The 12,510-nt window shown below is 48.8% G+C and overlaps 1 protein-coding gene across 2 annotated transcripts in view; it reads left to right on the top strand.

Moving 5' to 3' along the window:
- Nucleotides 1-4,210, top strand: part of RBL2 (RB transcriptional corepressor like 2) — a 76,623-nt gene extending 72,413 nt beyond the window's left edge. The window contains exon 19 of one of the 2 annotated variants that reach the window (XM_073659352.1): nucleotides 10-4,210. In XM_073659352.1, the coding sequence (XP_073515453.1) occupies nucleotides 10-189 (180 nt within the window). In that variant the 3' untranslated portion in view covers nucleotides 190-4,210. The remainder of the gene's footprint in view (nucleotides 1-9) is intronic. The other variant, XM_073659351.1, reaches the window with a different exon arrangement.
- Nucleotides 4,211-12,510: the final 8,300 nt, after the last annotated feature.

The following is a 12,510-nucleotide window of genomic DNA, read 5'->3' as shown; positions in this document are numbered from 1 at the left end:
AACCAACAGAGATTGCAAGAGATCAACAGCATGATCAAAACCGGGGAGACCCCAACCAAGAAACGAGGGATTGTTTTGGAAGATGGAAATGAGTCTCCAGCAAAGCGGATATGCCCAGAAAACCATAGCGCCCTCTTTAGGAAACTTCAAGACGTGGCTAATGACAGAGGCGCTTTCTTTACAAGCTAGTTGATTGGATTGTGCCGGCTTCAGTATTGCATAGTTCCTAATATATATAATTCTGTAACCATATGTAACTGCAGACCACAGGTCTGTGAAACGTGTGTGGGGTCCACCCCGGAGCATTTATGGCAGGAGCTATAAAGGGCCTGTGCTTCTATACATGCAGCTGAGCACTTAGGCAGGAGGCATGCCCAGAGGTTGCACTGGAAATGTCATACAGACAAAAGTGATGTATAGGCAGGAAATATGGCCGATGAGACAAGATGAAGCAATAATACAGACATCGTGTATGGGGTGGCGTTCTTATAGTACAGCCTGTAGACACTATAGCATCTTGGTACACCTCCAGTCCAGATCTGAGCTCTCCAGAGGGGGGTAGGAAGCTAATTATTAATCATGCCTTCTAGATATACTGTATACACCGGTACATGTGTGCTACTGCATCCAGGGTGTAGGTATGGCAGTACACAAAAGTCCCCTCGGCGAAGCCGCCATCTTTGTGCTGCTGTATGGCACGGTTTATACAGTCATTCTCCCTTCCAGGTGTTGTAAGGTACTATACAGCTCTAGGTCCATATTAATGCTAGCAACCTACGGGCCTCATACAGAAGGGATAGCTGCCTGTCGATCCGCCATACTCAGCAGAGAGTGAGCTCCCATGTTCTTGAGAGCAGCTGCCCGACTCCTCTGGCGGGGGCTTATCTTGCCGAGAACAAAAGGATTGGCAGTCTGAAATCAGATATACTGGATTTTTACCCCCTGACATCATCCATTGGGGAACAGTTGGGAAACCCCCCATACACATTAGACTCAGCCGAGCCCACCAATATTGGTGGCGGGTTCCGCCGACATTTGGAATTCTGCTGGTAAGACTTAATGCCCCCCATACACATTAGACAATCTTGGGGGCACCAGATCATTACTGACCACATGGCTGGGACTTTCACTAAGATTTAAACTCCTTAATCCTCATTCAGTCTTCACAAGTGATGAGCTTGGCAAAAGTCATTGTAAGGAAAGATCAAGATGGTCTCTGCATTGGATCGCAAAGGATGGACTGGCCATGGGTCTTCTGACCCGAGCATGACTGCTTCATGTCTGGAGCCCTGCAGCCAGCCCATGTATTGTGGTCCGATTTCTAACCGATTTGCTTGGATGTCTGAATACGCCCTAAGAGTAGATATCATCTTGTCATATAGGATACTAGTACAGAGGTTGCAAAGTTTCTTAGGGTACATGGACTAAGAGGAGCATCCATCACCCTCTGCAAAAAATGACTGAACGATGGCAACATATGTGACCCCTAATCAAATAGCACTTAAATATGTCTTCTATAAGGTCTAGTCATATAAGATAGGTGTGGATGTTCTTATTATTAACATGTCGCATGCACCTTTTAGGTGGAACACGTGATGTTCCTTACACAAGCCCCCTGTGGTGCTCACCTCTGATCTGCACTCTGATTCTATGGAGCTACCTAATGAAATGTTGTAAAGCTAGCAAGCGGGTGCCATCTCTTTGTAAAAAAAATAAATAAAAATAATATATATGTCATGTGAAAAAGTGTGGGTGCTCCATGTACAGGGCTGGACTTGGCACATTTTAGAGGAGCTGTCCTTTCTCCTGACGTCATTTTTTAACCATCTTACTGCTAGTAACACAGTACTTTCCATAAATAGTGTTCTTCAGTGTTATAGGTATCAGACTGTATGGGGTCTCCGGGGAATGGCAGAGCCCACAATTGTCTTTTTTATTTTTAATAGATTACTTGGAACAATAACAGAGTTCTGAGAAAATATGCTCTAAAATGATTACTGTATGAAAAATACAAGTCTTTATGTGAAGCAAACAAGGCAGGAGTGGTGACTGGTCCTCTATAAAGGGAGTATGAGAGCATAGAATGACTGTTCTAACCAAGCACAAGCGCTCAGGGCACCCTTGGTGTGGCTGAGCATTTAGGAAATCATTCCCACCTGCTTGTTTTACATCTATATCTGTCTTGATTGATGGAGAGATGGAAAACAAGAAGGGTGAGGTGCACTGAACTGCTGAGCCAGGAAAATATTGCATCGAGTGCTGTGTTTGAACAGTCATTTTGTGTTGGCAGGTTCCCTCTTAAGGTCCATGACTAATATCCTTTAATGTAAGTCACCCATATCACATTTGGGGTATTCTGACACTGCTGGACCTACCACAACTCTGTCCCATTGTGTGGTGGCCATTGTCTGCTACTGCAGCTCAGCTTCCGCTTAGGCCACGTTCACACTATCCGTATTCGTTCAGTATTTTTCCTCAGTTCTTATAAGCCAAAACCAGGAGTGGAACAGTCAGAGGAAAAGTATAGTCAACTCCTCTGTATTTATCACCCACTCCTGGTTTTGGCTTACAAATACTGATGTAAAATACTGAACGTGTGAACGTGGCCTTAAGGATAAGATCAAAGAATGAAATAAAGTTGAATTAGTGACTCTAGAACTCCTCTTTTTTTCCCATTAATTTCTGTTCCCTGACTCCTAGCACCAGATGTGAACATTTTAGAAAAGTTTATATAGGCGATATGGATTTTCAAAGTAAATATGCCAGTTACATCAGGTCTATGAGATCTATTTATTGAGGGTTGCAGTTTTTATTGTAGAATCTGGTGCCAAATTTGCTTTAATTAGGATTTTTTTTCCTTTTAGTGTTCAGGTTATTTTTTCACATGACTATAACTGCATATATTTACAGAGGTGGCACGCGCTTTGCTAGATAGTTGTTGGTGCTGAAAACCTAATAAAAAAATATATATATATTTCTCAAAGGGACAAATATTAGGGTATAACTTATTTTATTTATTTAGTCCTAAAAGAAGAATGAATTTTTAGGTATCCCCCTAGTTGTGTCGCACAAAGATGGTGGAGATGACCCTTTTCTGTACATATGATGTGGTGACATTTTATCTGTGTCTGCTTGGAGATAAATAACCCATTGTACACCAGGCTGGGGTGCGCGTCTTCCTTTTCCATTCCTAGATATAGTGCATAGGAATAAATGGTTATTTCTCACAATGAATGACCTCTCCCAACCACTGAGGTTGGTTCGTACATGCCCATCACACCGCTTGGCACCAGTTGTAGCTATGGGCACAGATCAGGAACAATGGCTGGATGGTGACATGTATGGAAACAGTCTGCCTTAGAAGCCAAGACCAGTCAGCTGGAGAATGAGGCATTTATTCTATCGCATTTATACCGATCAGAAAATTCTTCTACAAAATTGGAGCCAACAGGGGCTCCCTGGTGCATCTTTACAAAGACCTTTCTACTGATCTTTTTACTCTGAGGCCAGAGACGGGGACAAGGGGGCATCTTCTGCGTCTGGAGAAAAGAAGGTTTAATAATAATCACAGACGCGGATTCTTTACTGTAAGAGCAGTGAGACTATGGAACGCTCTGCCGCATGATGTTGTAATGAGTGATTCACTATTAAAATTTAAGAAGGGCATGGATGCCTTTCTTGAAAAGTATAATATTACAGGTTATATTTATAATATAAGGCGGGATGCGTGTCTCTGTCTGAAGCCTCGATAGACTGCGCATGCGTGACGCGCAGTCTGGCTCCAGAGAGAAGCACGCATCAAGCCGTTACAGGTAAGAGGAGGTGTATGGCGCCGGAGATCGCGCGGTATGCGTAGACACTGAACGCATACTGCGATCTCCGGCGCCATACTTACATACTTACCTGACCGGGAGGAGCGTTGCCGTGGCGCCTCTCTTCGCTGGAGACCGGGGACGGAGTGAAGGCGCTGGACCGGCGCGTGCGCACTGCGCTATCCAGCGCCATTTTACTGAAGACACATTTACAGTGTGTCTTTAGAAAAATGGCGCCGGACAGCGCGGTACTCCGGCGCCGCACTCCTCCCCCGGCCTCCGGTAGAGAGGACGCAGCAGTGCTGGAGTATAGAGAAGAAAGGTGAGTATAACTGTTTTTTTTGTACGCAGGTACAGTGTGAAAGGGATGAGGGGGCCACACATAACAGGATTGTGGGGTGAGGGGACCATGCTTATATCAGGATTGGGGGGTGAGGGGTACCACACATACCAGGATTGGGGGTGAGGGGTACCACACATACCAGGATTGGGGGTGAAGGGTACCACGCATACCAGGATTGGGGTGTGAGGGGTATCACGCATACCAGGATTGGGGGTTGAGGGGTATCACGCATACCAGGATTGGGGGTTGAGGGGTACCGCGCATATCAGGATTGGGGGGTGAGGGGTACCATGCATACCAGGATTGGGGGGTGAGGGGTACCACGCATACCAGGATTGGGGGGTGAGGGGTACCACGCATACCGGGATTGGGGGTGAGGGGTGCCACGCATACCGGGATTGGGGGTGAGGGGTGCCACGCATACCGGGATTGGGGGGTGAGGGCACCATGCATACCGGGATTGAGGGTGAGGGCTGCCACGCATGCCGGGATTGGGGGTGAGGGCTGCCACGCATGCCGGGATTGGGGATGAGGGCTGCCACGCATGCCGGGATTGGGGATGAGGGCTGCCACGCATGCCGGGATTGGGGATGAGGGCTGCCACGCATGCCGGGATTGGGGATGAGGGGTGCCACGCATACCGGGATTGGGGATGAGGGATGGAGTACCATGCATACCAGGATGAGGGATACCATACACACCAGGATAGTGATGAGGGGTGCCATACATACCAGGATAGGGATGAGGGATGCCACGCATACCGGGACGAGGGGTGCCAAATATAACGGGATGAGGGGTGCCACGCATACTGGGATTGGGGGTGAGGGGTGCCACGCTTACCGGGATTGGGGCTGAGGGGTGCCACGCTTACCGGGATTGGGGGTGAGGGGTGCAATGCATACCGGGATTGGGGATGAGGGGTGCCAGGCATACTGGGATTGGGAATGAGGAGTGCCATGCATACCGGGATTGGGAATGAGGGATGGGGGATGGGGTACCATGCATACCAGGATGAGGGATACCATACACACCAGGATAAGGATGAGGGGTGCCACGCATACCGGGATTGGGAGTGAGGGGTGCCACGCATACCGGGATTAGGGGTGAGGGGTGCCACGCATACCGGGATTGGGGGTGAGGGGTGCCACGCATACCGGGATTGGGAGTGAGGGATAGGGTGCCATGCATACCAGGATGAGGGATACCATACACACCAGGATAGGGATGAGGGGTGCCACGCATACCAGGATTGGGGTTGAGGGGTGCCACGCATACCAGGATTGGGGGTGAGGGGTGCCACGCATACCAGGATTGGGGGTGAGGGGTGCCACGCATACCAGGATTGGATGGTGGAGACAGGATGGGGGCAGCACAACTACAAGGAGGGGGGCAGCACATACCAGCATGGGAGACCATATACCAATAAAAATGCTCGCCACCCGGGCGTAGAACGGGTTCAATAGCTAGTATACTAGATTCCTTGATAGGGCGTTGATCCAGGGAACTAGTCTGATTGTCGTATGGAGTCGGGAAGGATTTTTTTTCCCAATGTGGAGCTTAGTGTTTGCCACATGGTTTTTTTTGCCTTCCTCTGGATCAACATGTTAGGATATGGGTTGAACTAGATGGACTTAGTTTTTAAGGTTGAAGGAAGACTATGTTACTGAACCTGACTCGCCCTATCTGAACCTAGCGGCGTGCGTTTAACATAATGAATTCGTTTTTTCCATGTTAAGTTTTAGAAATGTAGCAGAATAGAAAAATGAAATAGTGGACAGGCATTGTGGGATTCTGGTTAGTAAGGAGGTGATATGAGGTCCAGAAAAGTAGATCTGTGTGTCATCAGCATGGAGGTGATACTGATGAGACTCACATACCTGAGGTGCACGCGGACTGTACTGTTCTGTCAGGGGAGGAAGAGGAGGAGGGTGACTCTCAGGGCGAGGAGTGGGAGAACAGATGGCATGACAATGAGGTTGTAGATCCCACTTGGTGTGTACTCAGAGGATCGCAGCTGAGTAGCTCAGCAGAGGAGGAGGAGGAAACTGAAGAGGTTAGGTTGCGGCCTCCCTCACAGACACTGAGTGATGCAACCATGACAAGCACTGCATCCTCAGCCACAACTGTTTTCAGCAGCGGTCGCGGGTCTGCAGTTCGCATGGGTGGCAAGGGTTGCCTAACCTTTGTCTTTTTTGAGACCCCAAAAGATGACACAACTCACGTTATCTGTCAACTTTGTTAAAAATGACTGAGTAGAGGCAAAAATTGCAATAATTTGACTATTACATGCAGGAACCGACACATGCACCTGTAGTAGTGGTGGAGGTGATAGTCTGCCTCTGATACTAAAAAGGGTTAAAAGTACGTTCCTGAAAGAAGTTGTTCACTACTATTTAAAATAAAATGCCCCTAATGTATTTAAACAGAAGATTTTTTTCTAAGTACCTGTCGTTGCATTTTTGCTTGTGAGCAGCGCTATCGCTGACCGCTCACAGGCATCACGTGACCCCCAGAAGCCGGCTCTGGCTTCCGCTGATGTCAAGTCAGGTGTGACTCAGTGACGCGCTCCCCGCGGTGGATGATGGGTTGTGGGCAGGGTTTCCCCCGCTCGTCACAGCCCAGCATCCACCGCCCGCTTTCCCAATGAATGCAGGACCATTTGTTGGAGCATTGTCTCTTTGCTACACGTGACGCCATATGTGAAGGCCTCTGACTAGCTGAGTAATTTATCTCTGTTTTTTCTAATATTTACCTGTTACATCTACTCCTGATGAAGCTCATAGAGAGGAGAAACGCATTGAGTTATATAACAGGTTATGTGGCTTTGATATGCAAACTGGATTGGAGGTGTTTGACACCCTAGCATTTTTGACTGAATTTTTTGCTGTTTGTGCACATGTTTTTTATTTTTTGCTTAGTATTGGCATCTGTGATTCATGGTCTATTGTATTATGCTGTCTATGTACATTGGGTAGCACTACATATAACATAGTCCCTTCTATTCTTATATGAAAGAAATCATCTGCCTTACATTGTCTATTTTGAATAACTTTTTCCATCACAGCCCCAGTTATACTTACCTATCCACCATTACCCTGGATAGGGTCAGATAGAGCCTGCAGGGATAGCCGCCGATGAGTGGGGGCGCCACTGCACAGGATAAGGGTGCCAACCTCCACTGGCAGGCAGGGGCAGTGCAAGGGCTATGTAAGGCACATTATAACACTACATTAGGGTGTACCCATATCCACATATGAAGGCAAATTAACCACATTTTGCTGTGACAGTGACACCTAATCTCTTGGTCTGCTATTCATTTACCACTAACTTGCAGGTAACGAAGATACCATCATCTTAGTGCGATCAGACACTTGTAGATATATCTACTAGGCATTGCACCTAGCAGGGAGAGCCGCCGAGGAGCAGGGGCGCCACTGGCGTAGGAATAAGGGTGCCAACCTCTGCTGTTAGGCAGGGGCGAGTTTGAGTGGTTAATAGGGACATATAGTTCCTTTTATATATATATATGGTTTTCCACTTGGGTGGTTTATCTGTTGTATTTTATTAATTATTTATTAAAAGTTATATGTTAATTCTACACCTGCATAATGGTACGTAATGATCAACGGTGAATTGCTGTGACGCGCGGGGAAACCCCACCCACAGCCCAGCATCCACTGCGGGGAGCGCGTCACTGAGTCACGCCTGACTTGACGTGACATACGTGGAAGCTAGTGGACCTTGGCAACCACCGTCCACCGCATCAACCGCAACTGCTGCTTCTCCATCACCGTGGCAAGTGTTCTCACACAAGTCTCAGGCCACAGAGCCTCCACTGGTTTACCTGCTACAGATGGGGTGAGTGGGAGCCTGTCAGCTGTTACGGAAGTGGAAATGCCTGCTGTTTTTGACCGATCTCAGACACCGAGCACACCACATCTTTCTCAATCCACCATAATATGTCCGCCTGCACCTCTCTCACAGTCAAGCAGTTTGTCGTGTTCACCCTACTCCACCCTCTCCCAGCACAGCAGCCAACCCTCGGTCCCACAGTTGTGGTCACGGAAAAGATTGTTTCCTCCTACACATGCCAAAGCAAAGAGCTTGAACTTCACCATCTCCAATCTGTTGGCCACGGAAATACTGACTTTCCACCTTGTAGATACAAACGGTTTCCAAAAGCTGATGGCCGTTGCAGTCCCCCAGTACCAGTTGCCCAGTCGCCATTACTTCTCTAAGAAAGCTGTGCCTGAACTAGACCAACATGTCACAGACAACATCACCCGTTCCTTGAAAAAATCTAGGTTTGACAGGGCGCATTTCACCATAGAGACCTGGACAAGCAAATATGGCTAGGGGCATTACATCTCGCTGACTGGGCACTGGGTGACTCTGGTGGCTGTGGGGGCAGGTGGGGAAGGTACTGCTCCACAAGTCTTGGAATCTCCAAGGCTTTCATTTCGCTTGAGGATGGAGAACTAAACCGCTACCCACCAGAAGATGGAGAAATAAAATACTAGACAACAGGGGTTGGAGAAGTAAACTGCTAAACATCTAGGGTTGGAGAACGAAACAAATACACAACAGAACATGGAGAACCAAACTACTAGACAACAGGAGTTGGAGAACTAAACTACTAAACAGCTAGGGTTGGAGAACGAAACAAATACACACCAGAACATAGAGAACTAAACCACTAGACATCAAGGTGTCACTCAGCGTAGGACTGGAGTACTTTGAGCCCACCAGAGACAATCATTCTTGGGGTCCACCATGCTGATATGTCAGCAATATAGAAATAATACAAGACCACCTATTGAATAGTAAAATGTGCTAATATCTTTCTGTAATATGAAACACAATAGGCCTGATGCATCAAGACCAGTGTTGTTCATGCCAGTCATGATGAGGGGGCGTGCTGCAGTCAGATGATCCTCATTCATGAAGAGGTACATGCCTCTTCATGAAATCTGCAGTGTCTGATGAGTGTCACTGCCGAATAGTATTGTTGATTGAAGGCCAGCTTAATAACTTGCTGTCAATCTGCATGACGTCGGCAGTGATACTTCACCGACAGAGCAGAGCGGAAGAGAAGGAGCTGCTCTGTCAATGTGACGTCACAGGCAGCAGGAGAATCATCAGCAGGAAATATGTACTACACCATACAGGAGAGCTGACAGATCCACTATATACTACACCACACAGGAGAGCTGACAGATCCACTATATACTACACCACACAGGAGAGCTGACAGATCCTCTATATACTACACCACACAGGAGAGCTGACAGATCCTCTATATACTACACCACACAGGAGAGCTGACAGATCCTCTATATACTACACCACCCACACAGGAGAGCTGACAGATCCACTATATACTACACCACACAGAAGAGAGGTGACAGATCCTCTATATACTACACCACACAGGAGAGCTGACCGATCTACTATATACTACACCACACAGAGGAGAGTTGACAGATCCTCTATATACTACACCATACAGGAGAGCTGACAGATCCACTATATACTGCATCACACAGGAGAGCTGGCAGATCCTCTATGTACTATGTGGCGCCCCTGAGGGTTCAGTCGCCACAGAGGTACTGCACCTCACCCAGAGGTGTGGCATCTCCTTCTCTCAGGTAAGGAGGGAGTGCTGCCCGGGACCCAAACACCTGCACTCAACACTACACTACTCCAGGCCGGCTGGAAGGGCATTATGCACTTCTTTTGCTGCACTGTCCCTGGCTGGAGTGGGGGGAACCAAAAGTGAGGGGGGAACCAGTAGTGGGTGTGGGTGGGGGACGCAGACCAGGGGAGCACTTGAATAGGAGGTGTATATAAAGGGAAGCCATCATGTGTAGGGGTGGATTCAGTGAGGAGAAGTGAGAGGAGCAAGGGCTCTGCAGGAGCTCTGCTCGGCAGGCAGGCTCGGCCTGTCATGCCCAGGAAGGAGAGAGGAGTGGGAGCTAGGGAGGAAGGCTCCAGTAACTGAAGGGATCCCAGGGGGTACGGTGAGTGCAGGACGGCAACATTACCACCCGATTCTGCCAAGTGTCAGAGGGATCAGGCCGCAAGAAGGGAACCGGTCCCTGGACTAACCGAGTTACTTCAGGTCTCGGCTGGAAAACCGGAGGCTTCTGCACTTTCATGTTGCAGTTGCCACAACCTCACCTAAGCCGCCGTGAAGGGCACCAAGCAAGGTCCGGGAACTTCAAGTTGCCCAGAGGGATCTCAAGGTACCCGATCGAGACTTTGTGCGGCGGGGAGCAGGGCAGGAGGGAGAAGACCCAGCGCGGGAAGTCGGCTAAGAAAGGAACATACAGAAAGGAGGTCCCGTTAAGTGCTCTTGAAATACGTGAGAGAGTGCTGAGCCCCTGCCTGGAAAACACAGCGCGACGTGGGAGGCTGACACCTGTACAGTGCACCTGAGGAACCTAAAGAACTGTGAGTAAACTCGGATGACAGCACCCCACTGTTTCTGTCAGTTATTTCTACCACGCTATCGCTCCTGCACTACAACGTCCAGCATCACCATCTGCACCTACACTGCGCTGGAGCTGTGCTCTGCCTGTGGAGAGCCATGCCAACCCAGCTGCCCTAACATCTGCTCCAGAGGTCTGCAGCAGCACCGGTACTCATTACCGGGAACCACAGGTGGCGTCACGAGACGAAACTGTTAACAAACCCTTTTTTTTTAAAGACTGACCCCAGGGTACGGGCCCGGGAGCTGACTGCCGTGACATCCCAAGAAGGTAAAGGCCCGGGTACCGAGTCCCCCATATTCCCCCTGGGCAAGTCATACTACACCACACAGGAGAGCCGACAGATCCTCTATATACTACACCACACAGGAGAGCCGACAGATCCTCTATATACCACACCACACAGGAGAGCCGACAGATCCTCTATATACTACACCACACAGGAGGGCTGACAGATCCTCTATATACCACACCACACAGGAGAGCTGATAGATCCTCTATATACTACACCACACAGGAGAGCTGTCAGATCCTCTATATACCACACCACACAGGAGAGCCGACAGATCCTCTATATACTACACCACACAGGAGGGCTGACAGATCCTCTATATACTACACCACACCACACAGGAGAGCTGACAGATCCACTATATACTACACCACACAGGAGAGCCGACAGATCCTCTATACACTACACCACACGAGAAAGCTGACAGATCCTCTATATACTACACCACACAGGAGAGCTGTCAGATCCTCTATATACTACACTACACAGGAGAGCTGACAGATCCTCTATATGTTACACCACACAGGAGAGCTGACAGATCCTCTATATACTACACCACACAGGAGAGCTGACAGATCCACTATATACTACACCACACAGGAGAGCTGACAGATCCACTATATACTACACCACACAGGAGAGCTGACATATCCTCTATATATTACACCACACAGGAGAGCTGACAGATCCTCTATATAATACACTACACAGGAGAGCTGACAGATCCTCTATATATTACAACAAACAGGAGAGCTGACAGATCCTCTATATACTACACCACACAGGAGAGCTGACAGATCCTCTATATAATACACTACACAGGAGAGCTGACATCCTCTATATATTACAACAAACAGGAGAGCTGACAGATCCTCTATATACTATACTGTGGCACCCCAGGGGTCTGGTTACCACAGTAATAGAAATATTACGTCTGAGAGCAAGTGGGAGGTTTCCTGGTCAGGAGCCCTTAAACATGCAACACCTCCTGTCCCAGACCAGATAGGGGAGGAACCTGCCCTATATAAACTGGATCTGGGGCGGGGTTAGACAGTCAGAGCCTGGAGTTTGTTCCAGACACAGGGAAAGTGACAGCTAGGAGCTCTGTAGGAGCAGGAGCTGAAGACCAGGGTCTGGAGCTGAGCAAAGCTCGCCCTGGCAGAAGAATCTAAGAACCGGACACCGGAGTCTGAGGCTGCAAGGATCTTTAAGTCCAGCAGCAGAACCCAGCCGGCAGGGGATTCCAGGTCCTCTGGCCATAGAAGCCCGGAGGTTCAGTCACGAGCAAGGGACCAGCACCACCATCAAGGAGCGGAGGCTATCAGAAGGCCCCAAGTCACCAGCGATACGGGTGAGCACTACACGGTACACTCATGGACGTGGGCTACTTCCACTCGCTTACAGAAAGGTAGCCAGTAAGAGTGCAGACAGACGGGGAGGACTACAACTCCACCTGGCCAGGGGAACTCCTGTTTGCTCACAGACTGACCAGGCCTCTTATGCTAGCCAGTACTCCCGGGAGGGTCTGCCTTATCATCACCAGTAAAGACCCTGAACTGCACTGTAAAGCCT

The sequence above is a fragment of the Phyllobates terribilis genome, unplaced genomic scaffold (genome assembly GCF_046119375.1).
Source record: "Phyllobates terribilis strain yellow unplaced genomic scaffold, ASM4611937v1 Scaffold_13__5_contigs__length_258822181, whole genome shotgun sequence".
Classification (NCBI taxonomy): domain Eukaryota; kingdom Metazoa; phylum Chordata; class Amphibia; order Anura; family Dendrobatidae; genus Phyllobates; species Phyllobates terribilis.
This window is presented reverse-complemented; position numbering and strand designations above follow the sequence as displayed.